Source organism: Macrosteles quadrilineatus, unplaced genomic scaffold, assembly GCF_028750875.1.
Source record: "Macrosteles quadrilineatus isolate MER2022 unplaced genomic scaffold, UCM_ALF_1.0 Scaffold_1__1_contigs__length_201487025, whole genome shotgun sequence".
NCBI classification, from domain to species: Eukaryota; Metazoa; Arthropoda; class Insecta; order Hemiptera; family Cicadellidae; genus Macrosteles; species Macrosteles quadrilineatus.
This window is the reverse complement of record NW_026542594.1, coordinates 42,506,692-42,526,730: the sequence shown is the minus strand read 5'-3', so window position 1 is coordinate 42,526,730 and position 20,039 is coordinate 42,506,692. Positions and strand designations below refer to the sequence as shown.

The window sequence follows — 20,039 nt, the reverse complement described above, 5'->3', positions numbered from 1 at the left end:
TTTATTTTGTGAGCTTAAAAGTTACAAACTTAAATAAAAACTAGCTATATGAACCAGCCCTATGCATGGGGAAACAACCTTGTAAACATGTTAAAAATGTACATATTATATGCATTTCAAACCCAAAGATTTTACAATAAAACATCAACTTTGTCAAAGTGAAAAGCCTTCACCTGACATTTCATACTGTTACCATTGACCATTTTTATACAGTATGGGCCACCATAACTGTTTTTGGCCTCTGAGAAGTGGGAACCTCAATAAAAGTAGATGAGTCTCTGGGCTACGTCTTACCATTAAGAGATCAACAGTATTAGTGTAGTACGGTATTCCCTATATGGGAAATTCACTAAAAACAAATAAAAATGGGTTGGGAGCAGTGGGCAAAGGAACAATCAATCTAAACACACAATACCCCCACCGCAGCAAACCTACTAAGCGAATTTCCATCTGCCTGAATTGATTTTCAATTAAATGTATTTAATTAACATTAGGTTTTATGAGTACCTCAGCTTGCTGCTACAGGGAGGGTAAAAAAGTGTGTTTTTAGTAAAATACCAATAACTTAGTATAAAATAAATAAATTTACCAAGTTTGATCAAAATATATCCATAAACAAGCAAACTACAACATTTTACAATATTCTCCATAAGAATAACATGGTAATTTTAAAATGACATTTTTTTGAATTTTCTCCGTAACCAATAATTGTACAAAAACACTTTGATGTACTAAATTATTTGTTTTTTAAGCTCTTTTAAAAGGTCTGGAGATAAATAGGAAAATTTTGTGTTTAGAGGGTGACAAATTAGAAAAACCAATTTTTACCCCATAAAACCCCCTGTAAAACCCCGTTACCATGGTCCGATCATGCTGTGTGGTCGCAAACTCATTCAAGTTTATCCCACCTTACACCTTCAAACCAATTAAATTTCATCAAAATCGGACAAAAATTACTCAAGTTAACGTGTTCACGGACATATATATACTGTATATATATATCTATGCATGCAAGAAAATAATATATCTATATATACAGGGTGTTTTTTTAAAAACTTGCATCTTTATTTATGTAAAAACCGCAATAGATAGAAATATGCAGTTTGCGGGAATCATCTATTGACGTAAGGGGCCCAATTGTTTTGAATTCACCGTTACATTCACATTCCCCCCCTTTCACCCCCTGCCCCCAACTTATTTTTTTTTAATAGCAAGGTACCCCTTGTGACATATCAAATGAAAGACCATGAAAAAAGAAATTGTTTGATGAAAAAAAATTGAAAATCGGTTCATAAATTTGCGATATATTTCCCCTCCCCCTCCCCGGGAACTTAATTTTTTTTTAATAGCAAGGTACCCCTTGTGACATATCAAATGAAAGAGCATGACAAAAGAAAATTTTTGGTGAAATTTATTTTTCATTTGATATGTCACAAGGGCGGGTACCTTGCTATTAAAAAACAAGTTATGGGTAGGGGGAAAGGGGGGGATTATCTCACAAATTCATGAGCCGATTTTAATTTTTTTTCACCAAATATTTTCTTTTTTCATGCTCTTTCATTTGATATGTCACAAGGGGTACCTTGCTATTAAAAAAAAAAATAAGTTCCGGGGGGGGGGAGGGGGGGAATATCTCTCACATTTATGAACCGATTTTCAATTTTTTTTCATCAAACATTTTCTTTTTTTATGCTCTTTAATTTGATATGTCACAAGGGGTACCTTGCTATTTAAAAAAATTAAGTTGGGGGCAGGGGGGGAAAGGGGGGAATGTGAATGTAACGTTGAATTCAAAAAAATTGTGCCCCCTACGTCAATAGATGATTACCGCCAACTGCATATTTCTATCTATTGCGGTTTTTACATAAATAAAGATGCAAGTTTAAAAAAAAAACACCCTGTATATAAATCTATATATATATATATATATATATACATATATATTTATACTCGCATACCTATTATGACTCAAACGGGTAAACGATACAACATTGACTCGCTTAAGACCATTTTGACTCAGACTTTATACATGCATAACTATTTTGACTCAAACTGCATAACACTATGACATTGACTCCCTTGGCACCATTTTGACTATCTATATATATATATATTTACATATATAAAATTTGAACGAATGGTGTTTTTGGCCTCTGGGGACATCAAAATGAAAAAAGTAAATCGGTCTCGGGCCTAGGTCTTACCATACCACCTACGGTAATAGCTACTTCCCTATAAGGAAATTCGCTAAAAAGCTATATATTATCGAGTTGTCAAAATAAACAAGTTTCATCATTATAATTGTTTGATTTCACATCAAAAGAACGCATTCACTTCACTTATTCTTAGTATTTAAATTATTGTTGTTACTTCATATGAATTTTCTTACTATACTGAACTGAAATGAATTTATGTTAAGAGGGGTTGAAATGACTAGACGTAGGGGCATAGATAGCTGAAAGAAACAAAATGTTTACTTTCACTCTGCGTGACTTAAACTGATTACTAAGACAACAAACTCTCGAGACAATTAATTCTAAGAACAGCATGCAAAACATCATTCACTTTTGATTTTAGCGATTTTCCACATAGGGAATAAGCTGTTACCATAGGTCTCATGCTAAGACCAAGGACCGATTTACTATTCGTTTTGAAATTCATATTTATATAATCAACTTGATTAATGATTTTGTCTGTTATTAGGCCTTTTTAATAGATATTCAGCACTGCTAACACAGATAGAAACGTAGAACGTAACGTATATAATAGTATCATCATTGACAATACACAGAATATAGTCTGTGTATATACAGAATATATCTGTGTATATTCAATGGTATCAATACTAGTTTTAGAGGGTACTAGTGTATTGGGTTAAATTATGCCCATTGATTTATTAAAATCCTATTGATTTATTTGTATCATAGCAAACAGCTGATTCATTTATCACTAACAAAGAATATTGCAATTAGTTATGGTAGACCATCTCAACAGATTGCACCACATTTTTGTCACAAAATTTTACATTACATGGGAAGTCTCTGTGTATAGTCAATGGTATCATACATACTAATTTACTGTATTAACATAAAATCAATATAATTCAAGAAATTGGATGTAAATCATTAGATTGCTTTTCATCTTTCACACCAGTATGTGTTGTGGGTAACCCCTAAATCACAAAATCAATACTGTTCAATAATTCAGCTGTAACTATGACTAAACACACCAACAGCTAGCTGTGTGCATGTAACATCATGTGACAGGCAGTCTTACATGGTGCAGGGGTATGTGGAACTAAAAAGTAGTATTAGTATCCCAACAACTCTTACCTAAAATAATGACTGTCAATGTGAATTACTATTATTCATTCTCCTCTTGTAGTTGAGTAATTAAAAAAATCATAGTAAAAAAATATCTCATGAGATCGTGGCAACAACTGTAATGATTTCTTACAACCACGGTAAGAAATAATGATTTCGAACTTCCACGAGTATTACTCTACTATGTTACTCGTCGAGTAACAGGCTACATCTGAGATAGTAGTATGTGATCTTTTACTTGACACGATGATGAACAAACAACACGAAGAAGACAAACGAAGATTATTTGCAGATTTCATTAGCGATTAATCTTCTTACATACTAAAAAACTTTTGCAAAACTTATGATAGCTAGCCTGACCATACTACTGGACTGAATTGCAGGCGGTTGGTACCAAATGAAAGATATTTACCTCTAGATGTGCAGAATTAATCACTTTATAAATTAAAGTAGGCTCAGAAATAAGCACGAAAAATCAATTTGAAATAAAAATAGAATGAACATGGGTCTTATGGGTTGCCCTGCTGGTGACCAATACACTATCAACAGGTACTAATCAATTTCACCAAACGTGCACATATATCGCAGTTGCCTCTATGTGGACCTAGCTACTCCTACAGCTATGCTCCAGGTTATCATTCCACTGCATTAAGCAATGTTTAAGGTAAGATTCGTACCACCTCCAGGTAGGCCTCTACAACTACACTCCTGTTATACATCTCCAGCATGGCCATGCAAGAAATCATTCCATCGCTTCTAGCTCCACCCCCAGCTAATTATTCCACCGCCCCCGGGTTTTATTCCATCACATCTACATACATATATATATATTCAGATACGTATTAAAAACATATTCTCGTTACATTGCAGATACATATTCTCGTTACATTGCGGGTACGTATTCTCGTTACATTGCGGGTACGTATTCTCGTTACATTGCAGATACATATCCAAGGTATCCAAAGATACATATCCTCAGCGCGGACATTTGCACGTTCCAAATACGTATCAGGTATCTATCTGATAGGCAACGAATAGCATCCGTTACATATCCTATGTTGCAGTGCAATGTATCTGATACGTTTTGGATACATAACTGTGCTATATGGGAAATAACAACAAAATATAAACAGAAAATCTAAACAAATTCCAGTCACATGGTTTATTTACAGTGTGGGGTGAAAATAAAGAAGTCTGTACATTACCTATTTTTGGTCGAGTTTTCAACAACACGGCGACCTTAGGAACCAATATAAAAATTTCTTAAGGAGATTTAACATGGGGCCAACATTTAAAGCTTAAGACAGCTAGCCTGACCATACATACTACTGGACCGAATTACACACGCGTTTTACCAAAAGAAAGGTTATTGGTCTTATATGTGCAGGTTTTATTTGTATTTTGAAAATATTTATAATTGGGTCAAAAATGGAAGTTAAACTTTTCTTATGGATATTTAACATGGGGCTAATTTTGAAGCTTACGACGAGCGGTTGGTACCAAATGAAAAGTAACTGTCTGCATATTTGCTCATTTTGCTTCGATATCAGATTAGCCTACTTGACTAAATGTTATTAAAACAGAAATTAAAATCTCAATTGACAATTTAACATGGGGTAAAATTTAAATTTTTTTCTATTAAGAGTGAGATCTCGAGTTCTATTGGCCCGATTTACATGCAGGTTGTGTTGAATAAAAGGTAAATTGGCTCTAAATTTTCCCATATGCCTGAAAAGTTTACTATCTTATATATTAACAGAACTGAGATCTCATATATTTAAAAAATACCCCCGCCGCAGCAAACCTGCAGACTAAGCGAATTTCAACTCGTCTGATTACATTTTTACTAAAATATTTCCATCAATAAGACATATTATTCCCTATTTAAATAACATTAGATTTAACGAGTGCTTAGGTTTGCTGCTACGGGGAAGGTAAAAAGTGTTTTTTGACCATACGTCAATAGTATAGGATGAAATAAATAAATTTGCCAAATTTTATCAATATATACCCATAAACAAGTAAACTACAACAATTTTCATTTTCTCCATAAGAATAACATGGGAATTTTTAATTACACTATTTTTGAATTTTCTCCGTGACCGTTAGGCATACAACAGCGCTTCAATATACTAAATTATTTCTTTTTTTAAGCTCTACAAAACGGTTTAGAAAGAAATCGCAAAATTTATTGTTTTTAGGTTCAAAAATGGGAAAAACCCATTTTTACCCCATAAAACCCCCCATAAACCCCCGTTCCCATAGTCCGATTATGCTGGATCGCGAACTCGTTCGAATAAACGTAGGTTTACACGTTTGTACCAAATTTCATCAAAATCGGATCATTTTTGCTCGAGTTATCGCGCTAACGGACACATATATATATATATATATATATATATATATATATATATATATATATGAATTTGAACGGATGGTGTTTTTGGCCTCTAGGGACCTCAAAATGAAAAATTAAATCGGTCTCGGGTCCAGGTCTTACCATGAGTACTACGGTAATAGCTTATTCCCTATATGGGAAATTCGCTAAAACTTTTGCAAAACTGATGACCATACTACTTGACCGATTTACACGCAGGTTGTACCAAAAGAAAGCTTATCAGTCCTATATGTGCAGGTTTTATTTGTATTTTTAAGTTATTTATGTTAATTGGGTCAAAAATGGAAATTCAACTTTTCTTATGGAGATTTAACATGGGGCTAATTCTATATATCTATTCTATATATAGGCAAGCTTTTTTATTGAAAACCTTTTTTCTCAGATCCTGTGCATCACAAGGAAAATCTACTCATACTGTTAGAAAGATATTTGCCTGTAGATGTGCAGAATTCCATTTTAATTCAAATAAGCACAAAAAATTAAATTAAAATTAAATACCCCCGCCGCAGCAAAATTGTAGACTAAGCGAGTTTCCAACTGCCTAATTGGATTTACACTAAAATGTCTACTTAAAAATATCATTTAAATAGAATTAGTTTAACAAGTACTTAGGTTTGCTGCAACAGGGATGGTAAACATGTGTTTTTTTTTGTTTTTGTAAAATGTTCAGTTTAGTAAGAAATAAATGCATTTTCCAAATTTGCTTAAAGTATGTTCATAAACAAGCTAACTACAACAGTTTACTTATTCTCCATAAGAATAACATGGGAATTTCAAATTACAATTTTTTGGAATTTTCTCCGTAACCATTAGGCGCATAACAACACTATATAAATATATATATATATATATGAATTTGAACGGATGGTGTTTTGGGCATCTAGGGACCTCAAAACGAAAAAGTAATTCGGTCCCGGGTCCAGGTCTTACCATGAGTGGTACAGAACAGAAAATCAAAACAAAATGGAAGAAATTCCAATAACATGTTTTATTTACAGGGGGTGAAAATAGAGAAGTTTGCACAATACGGTACATACTCTTGGTCGAGTTTTCGACCACGGGGCCAGCTCTAGTCAACATCTAAAGTTTCCTGATCCCATTCATAATTTACCTCAAGAATTTCAAACTTTATATTGGTCATCAAAATTTACGTAAAATTTGCAACGTATAATGTTTCCTGGTCGGCTGAAAAATTTACCTTGTTTAGTAAAGTTACCTATTTAAAGTTTATTGAAGTTGAGTTTTTATGTATTTTTGGGTTCAATTGAATGTGTCACAACAGAGCTCCCTTGAGTCTTAATCTTTCAATCCTTGACATGGCTCCAAAGGGCTTTCATTTGCCAGATAAATGCTTTCTTAGCAAAATGAGAATGCCCCAGAGTCACAAACTGTACAAGAGTTGTGAATGAAAAGTACCGCAATTAGTTATTGTTTGCAAAAAAACCTGTAAATCTTATCTAAGAATGATTGACATTTACATTCCCTATTTTCATGTGTAACTCACATTAATATGGGCCTTATATGGGATGCCATGTTGGTGACGAAATTATATTAAAAAAATACTATCTGTGTCAGTTGCGTGAGTTTAAAATATTTTATTTCAACCAAAACATTGTTACTAGGCCCATTGTTGTTGTTATGTAGGCCTACATTAAAATATCAATCAATCAATACTGTCCCTCATTTAAAAACTTAGAGGGAATCTTGAACAATCAGGACCATTAAGCAATGAAATTAAAAATAGTATTTTCTATCTATTGTAAATATACTAGTTGTCGATGATATGCTGGAAATACTTTATTGTGAATGCTTCATTGTCAATGTTATGTATTTTAGTCAATGCTACATTTTTAACGTCCTATCTCCTGGTAACACTAATGGAAAGTATTGCGTGTTATAGGGTGTGATATTATCTGAACACAGTCTGTTCATTACCATTTAGCTAAATCTCCCTCATAAAAAAACAATTCATTTTCCAATTACCTAATTTAACTATGAAGTACAACTAAAGTGAATTCAATCACATTAATGTCTTGTTAGTCACCATGTAAAATAATATTTAATGAGGGGACCCGTGCGCAAATTGCAGATTTTAATATGGTTCAAAAATTGTTTGCAAGGTAAAACAAAAATTCAATACCCTTTTACCTTTCAAAGATAATGCTTGTTTCAGACAGTTTAGGTAGCAATCCTATCCTATCCTATATTCTAATACAAGCTATGTCTGTTTGTCTGTCTGTAATATATATATCTCAAAATCCAGGGTCCCCCCCCCGGAAAATTTTTGTAAAATTATACTTGTAAAGTCGTCATTTTAAGCACTTTGACGAAAAAAAATGAATATTTTACACTCTGAAAATAGGCGTGAATATTATTGCTAATTACACATATTATTGTTCCAATTCCAAAGTGGATATCATAAATATTGCGCACGATATTCTTTACAATCATTAATAAAAAAAATTAACACTTCTCCTTTACTGTGGATTGTGAATTGAATTATATTGTAAATTAAACAAAGTGGCGGGACGACAATTAATAGTAAAAACTTATAGGCTATCTTGTTTATTTATTTTTTGTCAAGTTAGGTTTATTGTGTTTTCGGCAGTTGGTCTGTGGAGGGTGTTTTAAAGGTAAAAAATATTACATAAATAATTGTCAATGAGATACTTGCAAATTCGTCATTTTAAGCATTTTGATGAAACAAATGAATCTTTTACACTCTGTAAATGGCCGTTAATATTATAGCTAATTGCATACGGTAAATTATTGTTCCAATTCCAAAGTGGATATCATAAATATTGTCCACGAAGTTCTTTACAATAATTAATAAAAAAATTAACACTTCTCTTCACTGTGGATTGTCGTCCCGTCACTTTATAAATAGTAAATGCTCATAGGCTAACTTGTTTATGTACTTTTTGTCAAGATAGGTTTATTGTGTTTTCGGCAGTTGGTCTGTAATTGTGGTTTTAAAGGTAAAAAAATATTACCTATAATTGTCAAATGAGTTTTTAATAATAAATTAAAAGAGGTAGTATCATTACAGTGTAATTGATTCACAGTATTACTTTTTACTGAAAAATATTGTCATAGGTTTATGTTTATTGCAAAATGCGAGTAGTTTACAGTCAGTCTTATCCACGCTGATTATCCATTCAATCCAGTAAACATTTACATCTGTAAATAAATTGAACTTAATTAATAATACAATAGAAGTTTAATGGCACCAGTACCAGTAAGAGTAAGCGTATGACTCACGCTTTTACGTTTAATACACATGATAACAACGCACTTAACTGTCAGACAGACAGACTTTTTAGTCGTCAGTGTGCGCGTTCAAACTTATCTCCATGCCTTTATGAATACGACACGACAGTTGAGTCTGGGAGCAGTCGGCGGGAAAATCGGTCAGCACCAAAATGCCCCGACTGTCCGCAGACAGTCTGCCGACTGTCTTGCTGGGGTTGGCCCATGTGCGCATTTAGATTTATCACTATGGGACCAACTTTGACTCCCGACTATGACTAAATAGTCGGCCGACAAAAAGTCTCTCGTGTGCAGTAGGCCATACGTAGAGTGATTTTCCCGATTGTTTTATTTGTTTTAGTGTATCAAAACATAAAAAAAACCTTAGTACTAGTACTAATTTTCTAGTTCCTAGGTTTCATATGTTTTGATAAGTAGTATTAAACTGTTAAAAATGACGAGCTGCTGTACCAGTGTACCATCGGTACCTACACTGCATTTTTCAATGGAAAGTATCGGGGAATATCACTGCTCTAAGTAATTTTATATAGTAAGTAGTTCAAATCTTTCGGTATACCTGAAAAAAAATACTTTATAAAAGTTTTAAAATCATTTTTCAGCTGTTCCTATGAATTTCTCTAACATTTAAATTAATTGAGATTTAATCGCAGCTGGTCCTTCTTTTGTTTTGATTTTAATCCCATGTTAAATGGGCCAAAATCGTACTTTGAGGGCTTGCCAAGGGTTTATGGGTCAACGCACCGACTTGAGACCCTCAAAAGGCACATCTACACGTTAAGGGCGTTCAAACAACATAAAAAACATTAAAATTACATTAAAAAAAACACACAAATTACATTAAAAACATTAAAAATTGGTTTTTCTAATTTTTGACACTCAAAACATAAAATTTCCCAATTTCTCTTTGGACCTTTTTAAAGAGCTTAAAAAACAATAATTGTAGTATATTGAAGTGTTTTTGTACAGTTATTGGTTACGGAGAAAACTCAATAAGTTTTAAATTTAAAATTCCCACGTTATTCTTTTAGAAAATAAGTTAACTGTCATAGCTTGCTTGTTTATGGATATATTTTGATCAAACTTGGCAAATTTATTTATTTTATACTAAGCTATTCATATTTTACTAAAAAACCCCACTTTATTATCCTCCCTGTAGCAGCAAACCTAAGTACTTGTTTAACCTAATGTTATTTAAATATAATTTATTTAAAATCCAATCAAGTAAATGGGAATTCGCTTAGTCTGAAGGTTTGCTGCGGCTGTATTTTATATTTTACCTAACCCGCCATGTTTAACTTCCCAATCCCAAGCGTCATGTATATAACTTCGTTACTTCTCGAGTGATGTAAAGTTGAAAAAAACTCACTCGGTGATGTAATGAAACCCATTTAAATAACATTGAATGCTTAACTTAAAAAATATACCTCTATGGAGCCAACGACGCTCAACGCTAGAAATCAGCTGTGCGCTTGAATTTTATTGCTGTTTTGAAGAATTTTCCTAACCTAGCTTTTGTTTGTAAATGAACGTTACTGTTAGAAGATGAATGAAATGGATAATGAAAAATATTGTTCGTAACCTCCTGTATATTGTCAGGTCAGGTAAAATCTTTGTGTTTACATCACTTCGGTAAATTATGCAACTCGCTTCCGCTCGTTGCACAACATTCACCTGTGTGATGTAAAAAAGCTCTTACTACACTTGTAAGGTAAATAGCTATTACATAATTTGGACAGCTGTATTCATAATAAATTGAATTCCACTGGAACTTAAATAATAAAAGCCAAAATTAGTTATAAAAACGTGAGTTTGCTTTATACTGCTTTTACAATAACAAAAACTATACGGTCCCCCAGTACTTATAAATAAAAGTAGCATGTTTAATATTCAATTTCATAAACATTTTGGTCTCTTGTTAACAATCTAGCTATGGTTAAACATTAAACTGAATGATCAGTTATAGGGATAAAACCTCATGTTTAAAACCGTTATAAAGAAAGTTTCTCAGCATCACTGGATTTTCAAAAGCAAAGTCTAGAAATAATCACAATCTAGGGGGAGGAATCCCTATAGAAAATGACCTTTTAGGTTATCATTCATCATTTTGCTAGATTATAAGCTTTAAAACGACACCTCGATCGTAAAAATTTGTTAAGTAGGATGGGTAAAAAAGGGATATTACTGAGAAAACTTATTGTATTAAGTGTAGATTCAAAATAGGTGGTTTATATTAAACCCTTTTTTTTCTTACACCAACAAATGTTAACGTCTATCAAACAGTATGCTTTGGTTCTTTCTGTAACCACAACAAGAATGAAAAACTAACAATAATGTACATACATTTTTCAATCATATGTTTGCCCAAGAGGATACATAATCTAGAAACATATTTGAATTAAAACTAATACCGAAACCCTACCCAGGCTGATGCTAACCGAAACCCCTGGTCTATGAGACCCCATTTGAAAATAATGGACCACGCTTAGAAACACACAAACCGAAACCCTTGGCCTGTGAAACCCCGCTTTAAAATACACTAATACAGGGCTTCTGAGATGGGCATGTTATGATCAGACAACTTGTCAAGGTCACGGCACCCACGCAAAATCAACGAACAATATATAAACAGGTAGGGGGTATTGGGGGAAATGGAATCCATCAAGTAAACAGTGTTGTCAACATACGTTTGTGAAAATTTCCCTTGGGCCTGTCAGACTGGGGTTTCGGTAATATTAATACAGGGGTTTTTACTGAATGACAAGCATGTAATAGTATATTTTGTACCTAGGGCCAAAAACTATGTTTTGCCGGCTCGAGATAGTTTTTAAGTTCGAGAAATCGATCGAGAGCTGCAAAACCATTTTCGGTCCGTGGTACAAACACTATTTTTCACCACACTACTACTATTCACAATAATAATAATGAAAACTGATAGTCAACGCAACTTTAAGGTTATGTGAAGAAGTAATTTCAGGAATCGGCAATAAAATTATAAACAGTTGCTAGGTAACGTTGAAAATAAAACAATTCTATTTCAATGCTATGAATACTGTTTGTGTAATAAATATGCAAGCGGGAAGCTGATTTTATGGCCCGGGGATGTAAAAACCTGCTCGGTGCCCAAATTACGATGACAGCTGGCATGGCCAGCAAAACGTAACTTTCAGCCACCAATTAACGTATGTAATACAGCCAAAAACATCATAGTGTGGTGAAAAACAATTTTTCAATACTGTACCTAAAAAAAAACAAAAACCAACAGTTTTACAATGCTGAAATTGCCTTAATTATCACAGATATTAGCTTTTATAAACTTTCTTTTTCGTAAATTGGTATATCAAAATATAACATGAAATAACAATTTTTAAATATGATAGCTCTCTTATCAATGGCTAAAAATATTCTTCATTTCATTGTAAAAAAATATTGGTTGTATATGAACATTGCTCTCTACTTGAGGTCAATGTTCTGTTACCTCAGTTGTCAAATGGACTTATGAATAAAGAATCATCCCTGACTATCAAATAAAGTACTGTACATCAAAGGGTATCCAACAGCGCAAGACAGTTCACAAAATTATGTACAGAACGGAATAAGATTTCATTAAAGAAGTATAATAATGAGAAGGTTGTCATGATGGTGGTTTCACAAGACACAAAAAAACTATTGGTTATAATATAACAAATAAATATATAGCATCTTAACTATGTCACCCTTGGTATCCCTGAATCTATTAGATCTAGAGAACTTCAACTATTTTCTTATGGGAAAAAATTAATTCTAATTTTTAAAAAATGATGGCCCCTATTTTCCACCAGCAGCTAGCTTTTAAATATCTCATGACACACCTTGTATTTTATGGTTGTTTTAGAATTTATATAGCTGTAGCTCCTAAACAAGTAGGGTCGGAGAGAAAATGCTAAGAGTGAATAAGTCTTAAAATTCCATGTACACACTAATTTAACAAACATAAAATCTATATAAATAAAAATGAATCCCTTTTTTGATGGTATTCCAAAACTTGAGAACGAGTGCACCGAATTGGATGATTCTTTTTTTGCTGTCTTCCTTTAGTGCCAGGGGAAGCTTTTTATGTAAGGAAATTTATAATCCATCCAAAAATTATTTATTGTGTAAAATCCAATAAAAATTGCCTTAGAATTGGAGGAAAATGTTTTCATTAAACTGTGGGATACAATAACATATTGTGTTAGCGTAACGAACAAACTTCAACCAGGATGTATACTCTTAGAATTTTCATACCAAACTTACTCATTTAGGAGCTACACAGGATGCAGAATGTACCCAGTAAGCAGCTTTTTCCAAGATGTAACACACTGTAGCTCTGATCTTAAAAAAGTAGCTTTAGTGAAAAACTGTATAAATTCAAATGTTTTTTAATAGCATTTACTTTAATAAGCTAATTTCATAACAAGTAAGAAAATTCAACCGGAGAAGGGCTAAGTGCATTGGTATAGGAAACACAGAGTATTAAAAACATATTGAATTTTTCCAAAAAAACTGCCGCCATTTTGAAACGGAATAAGATAATTAATTTCTGTTTTCGCCAAAATGTTTGTCTAATAAATACCTTTAAAATGATGTATAGCATGACATATTTTTACATTTAAAATTCCGAGATTCGAACAAGTGACCCTCAGTTTTAGGCACACTCTTTATAGGAAAAAAGTTTAAAATATTTTTAAGTTATTTTTTGGGGTCGATTTAGTCGGAAATAATTTTATTTCATCCTTGTACGTTAAGCCGTTTCTCCGTAATCAATTTGAGACACCTTACGTGGGACACCCTGTATATATATATATTTTTTTTTTCATGAGACCTATTAGCTACTTCCCTATAGGGAAATTTGCTAACATGGCTTATCTGCAGCAATTCAAAACTAGGTTGGTTACTCTTGAGTTATTTTTGTTTGTCTATCTGTCTTTAAATTTAAAGTGTATTTACAGAAACAATTCTTTACTAAAATGCGAGATTCAATTTTCCCTTATGAGCACATATCAGATGAACAATCTTATGCATAATATTTGAATAAAAAATAATAATTAATTTACTATACAGCTAAATGTATTTCACTGCTTTGTTAAGTCATCGATTCTCATTATGATTTTAAGAAGAAACGAGCTGTTGGCCCTGTCCTACGTACGGGAATCGAGTAGTCAATTAAAACTCAATATGATTCAGAACAGCTAGTTTACAACTTGGTGGCCGATTCACACACACTGGCTTTGAGTACAGTAGCTACATACCACCATCCACACTGCATGGGCCTACTATCACTTACCGTACCTTATTTTATCACCTTGGCCACTGAAACCTCTAAAATGATCCTGGCCTCCTGGCTCTTCTATCCCCTGCCATTTCTGGATGACAGGAAGACAGGAAGATACCAGTCTGAAGATGTCTTTCATTACTTGGTCTTCCAAGTGGTCGTCTACCTTGCAGTACTCCTTGGAATACACTTTTAAAAGTTGAAGTATCTTCTCTCCGCCATGCAAAGCCTACCCAGCCCATCCGAGATCCGAGCCTTTTGGTCTACTTTTGGAATGTACCCCTTTATCAAGTTTCTGAATCATACAGTAATACTGGGATAGTTATGATATGGTATGAATCGATTTTGGTTTCTACTGACACCCTGCAGCTTACTGGTCAGTTTTCTGGAGGCCTACTACACCGGTTGATATTTTCATTACGAATAAAATGTGTACTGTATGCAGTCATACTTATATTCAAACATCTAGACAAATATGAATCAACACGTAAACCACTTATATCTTAAAGGATTAAGCACTTATACTTAGACGGATTACATTTATGACATAACTTGATTATACGTTTAAAATGTTTAGTTCAAAATTACACAATCTCCTGATAACATAGATCTTTTTACGGTGGAAAATAAACTGCATTTTAAAGTAATATCGTGTAGGCAAACTCTGACGATCATTATTTTTGTATACAAACAACTTGTAACATAAACATTTCAATGACAGTTAGAAACCAGCTGTTAGTTAAACCACCACTAAAACGACTTTAACTCGTCTGTCGGCTGCTAGACTTTTTGAAAATTAAAACTTAATTTCTAAAAAACTGAAACCCTAAACTAAAATTATGGCTTTGACATTCCCTAGTTCTCAAAATTATCTTTCTTTCAACACAAAAATCATAAAAATCCGTCAAGTGGTTGATTCAGAATAGTGAAATAAAAAAACCCTGTTTTGTTTTAATATATAGGATATTGCACAAAATATATGATCTTATAAGAAAAAAATAGTAACAATACTATGTTTTTTTCATTTGATTAATAAATAATGGCTAATTCAATACTGTATTATTGGTTATAACGCTATAACATATTGTATTTTGCATGTTTACAGTTATCAGGACTTGCAGTAATCATGGTTGGTGTCCTGGTACTGTCAGAAGTTGGGAGTTACAGCCATTTCTTAGAGAACAAGGTAAATATTTAAGTATTTTGGAATATTTCTTTAAAACCATTTAATTTGAAGTTTTAATCCCCGACACAGCAAACCTGCAGACTAAAGGAATTTCAATTTGTCTGATTGAATTTTTACTAAAATAATCCCATAAACAATACATATTTTATTCCCTATTTAAACGACATTAGATTTTACAAGTACTATGTCTGCTGTTACGGGGAAGGTAAAAAGTGATTTTTGACCAAATGTTAATAGTATAGGATGACATAAATAAATTTGCCAAATTTGATCAAACATGCATGCACAAATAAGCACAGTTTTATTTTTCTCCCAACCCCCCAATCATCTTTGAAAAGTGTAATAGTTGGAAATTTTGGGTATTTGAAGCTACAGTATGAGTTAGGATTTTTGGAAATTTGAAACTGTCGAAAAGGATTATTTTCAAACTGAGCAGATGTCTACCATTCTATATAAATGATTAATTAAAGTAATAATTATATTAACTAATTCGATAAATTAATCAGTAGGCCACAGTGAAGTAACAGTAAACTTAACGTGTGATCATCTTTTATTGCCTTGATTTCTTGTTATTTGTGTTTGTGAGCTATAAAGAGGCTTTTTAGGTAAAACAACCTCATTACTGTTGACACTTAATAATAATTAGTTGTGAAATCAGTGAAATATAGTTGGTAACTGGTGTAATATATAATATAGTTGGGATATTCAAAGTATTTCCCCCAAATAGTTTTTCTGCAACAGCCCTGGCTACTTCCCTATAGGGAAATTTGCTAGAACTCAACATTTGTTCACCCTAAAAAAATAAATCAACTCTTATGCAAGGAACGCACAGTTTTGTTTTTTTTATAAGTATAAAATTTATTTATTTAATAGAAATCTATACTTATAAAAGGCAAAGCCCTCACTGACACACTCATCACTAATTCTCCCACGGAATTCCTTTAAGATTAAAACCCCAAGTCTCAATAATGAAAAAACATGAAATTATACAAGTTTATTTGTTGACATTTCTTTGACCTTTAAATAAACTGGGAAGCTTGAACACATTAAACTAGGCCCTCAAAATAGCTTAAAAACCACTCATTTTAGCACGTTATTTCCAAATTTTTCCCGGGGGGGAACCCCCGGACCGCCCTCCTTTACTGGGGGGCCCCCAGGCCTTTTTGGGGCTAGTGTTGACCCCCCCCCCCAAAATATATGTCTAGGACTGCCCTTGACTGGTTGACCTTAAAACAACACAAATTGTTCTTGATCTTATCCAACTTATTACCGAACTGTATGGTTTTTTCCATTTCTCTGATAGTTTTTCAGCAATAACCCTTAAAAACATTTTTAGCAAGCAACTTGGCATTTTGTTACATATTTTAGTTAAGAATCTGGATGAAATACCTTTCTAAAGATTTATTTATATTTAAACACATTATTAACTATACACTACTTAGAAGGCTTTTTGAACACATTAAATTTTCATCCAACGATTAATTTTCAACACTAAAACACTTACAGTATGCAAAAATCATTATGTTTTAATAGGTACTGTATCTGTACTGTATCTGGATTGATGCATCGCTTTTTGGTTGTCAGAAATTTATCTTATAGAAACGTTTGTCAAAATAACTAATAAAAACTACAGATACATATGTGAATGAAAACCTAATTGTGACCAATCTGTATACATACACTTGAAAGGGAACACTGGACTATCACCTGTGGGTACAGTGATTGACTAAGTAATGTTTTATTGTTGAAGGTGCTGGCGCCTCCTATAGTACTCATTGTAGCGGGAGGAATTGTATTCTTTATCGCTTTCCTTGGATGTTGTGGTGCAATAAAGGAGAATTACTACATGCTCATTGCGGTAACCTGTTTGTAAAAATAAAGAGTACGGTAGTGTGTTTAATTTGTTAGGTAAAGGCCGGACCATAGTTCTAGGTGTCTGGCTGACGCATGCGTAATAACGAATTTGCATTTAATCATATGTTAGCCCAAGTTTTGACAGATGGGGAATTAACACAGCAAATTAATGCGTGTGCGTCAACCAGACGCCTAGAACTATATGGTCCAGCCTTTACAGTATAATTTCTCTGTACATATTTTGTATAACAAGTATTATTATTACTTGTTTACTGTGTAATTTACAGGGTTACTGATGTATATTAATGTAGAAGACTGTCAGAATATGATTTGATAGTTTAGCTTATTTTGATGTTTATAGTTACACCCTATATTTATCCTTATTTTTATGTTTATAGTTACACCCTATATTTATCCTATAGACCTTGGAAGACATTACTGCACTGTCAGGTATTATTATTATTGCTCATTCACAACAGTGTGAACTGCTTGTAGCTTGTAGCTTGTAGCTTATTTTGATGTTTATAGTTACACCCTATATTTATCCTATAGACCTTGGAAGACATTACTGCATTGTCAGGTATTATTATTATTTATTGCTCATTCTAAACAGTGTGAACTGCTTATAGCTTGTAGCTTATTTTGATGTTTATAGTTACACCCTATATTTATCCTATAGACCTTGGAAGACATTACTGCACTGTCAGGTATTATTATTATTGCTCATTCACAACAGTGTGAACTGCTTGTAGCTTGTTGCTTTTGTGTTTTAAGGTAATTTCTTTTTGCAAGTTATTAGGGAACTAGTGTCCCTGTTGCTCGAATTCGAGCAATAGCTAAGTATTACAGGCGTTATTTTAAAACGAATAACATCCATAATTTCTGATGACTTTAAAAGATTCGACTCAAAGATTATGGAAATACTCAAGATGTACTTAACAGATCGATATAATCAACATTTCTTGTAAATATCTTATCATTTTTCCAAAGCTGATCTTGTTTTTTAGTGTTTTCTACAAATAGCCTTATTCATAGCCGCATTAGGTTGTCCATAATAACGATTATAAATTCTAAAAAAATTGTCTATTTCTTTTCCTTGGTGGTGTTCTATGACTTTTCTCTGTTTCCATAGTTTGCAAATCGGCTCTTTCAATGATTACTACGAAATGCAGCACAGTGTTAATTCAGTTTTCTTTTTAGTATATCAATTTATCCAGGCTCTCTCGCTTTTTTCCATTGTAATATTTACGCCAACCCAAATGAAAAAGTAGACTATTTTATTTAAACCAAGTCAGTAAATGTTTGTAGCAAACTGTTAAATTAGCAATCTTGTTGACTGTTTACAATTAACATATGTTCTTCTTCTCACTTTTAATTTCTGACAACAGCTGGAGTTTCATAACCATTTTTGTTTCCCATGTTAATCTTATGGAGAAATACGAAAATTAAAAGGGCCCTAGGGCCTCACTCTCTAATTATTTGCCTAAAAAGAAAGTTTCCTCCACAACTACTTCCTATGCTCTTTCTAATGACACCAAAAACATGACAATCGGTTCAGTAGTTTCGGAGGAGTAATTGTCACAAAAATCCTGCTTGCGTAAATAAGTATAGATTATATTTTTTCAACTAACAAACAACTGTTTCTAATACACCTATACCTAAAACTAAATACCCCTGCTGCAATAAACCTGCAGCATAAGCAACTTTAAATCTGTCTGATTGATTATTTAATTTAAATATTTCCATAATCAAGTCTTTTATTCCCAATTTAAATAGCATTAGATTTTAAGAGAGTCTTGCTGTTAATAGTAAATGTTAATAGCATAGGATGAAACAAATAAATTTGCCAATTGTCAAAATTTCATCAAATCTGACCAAAATTACTCGGCTATTGTGTTCATGGGCATATATGACAATTTGAACGAATGGTGTTTTTGGCCTCTGGGGGCATGAAAATGAAAAATGAAAATTGGTCCTGGGTCTAGGTCTTACCATGCAACCTACAATAACAGTACCTAACCGTATTTCCTTGTAGGGAAATTAGCTAGTTCTTTGTGATTTTCATAGTTTTTACTTGTCATCTTCTGATCTAAAGTTTGTACATTCTTGTTTGGATTTAATGCTTGCAAACATTATTTTGGAAAACTCATCTATTGAAGTTTTCTAGGGTGAAGCGATGATGGAATTTTGTATACCTGTTTTTTCAAAGCAATTCATAAAGCTCTTTATCTTTGAGTCAAATTTTAGTCTACAAGACCATGTACTGTAGTTAGTTAAGGATATTCTGACTATATTTGGTAGTTGAAACGACTACTGGTTCCAGAATCGTTTCTTTCTAGGATCATTATCTGAGGTGATGAGACAGTGGACAAAAGTGAATTAGTTGCTAAATTGACCTAGATAGCTCTTGCTCCCAGATTATGATGGATGAAAAAAATAATATTGAATCTAATTCTTAACTGTAAAAGTTTTCAAAATTTGAGTTCTGTGGTTCTTTGAAAATTTATTGTGTGGCCAAAATATTGGTAAAAAGAGATAGGCCGAATATCCTTCACAGAAGCTACCACATTGAACTGCCCAACCATAAGCCCTTGGGTTACTGACCTTTAAAAGCCTAAGATCATTAAGCTCTTGGCACAGAATGATTGGCATCCTTTCATCGGCATCCATTCACCGGAAGCTCAATATGCCAAGTGAGAGTGACATATTGTCAACATC

At 33.0% G+C, this 20,039-nt stretch overlaps 1 protein-coding gene across 2 annotated transcripts in view; it reads left to right on the top strand.

Annotated features, from left to right (window-relative positions):
* Nucleotides 1-20,039, top strand: part of LOC128982836 (CD63 antigen-like) — a 113,362-nt gene that overhangs the window by 20,818 nt on the left and 72,505 nt on the right. The window contains exons 2-3 of one of the 2 annotated variants that reach the window (XM_054401865.1): nt 15,387-15,467; nt 17,218-17,325. In XM_054401865.1, coding sequence (XP_054257840.1) covers nt 15,387-15,467; nt 17,218-17,325 — 189 coding nt within the window. The remainder of the gene's footprint in view (nt 1-15,386; nt 15,468-17,217; nt 17,326-20,039) is intronic. The other variant, XM_054401866.1, reaches the window with a different exon arrangement.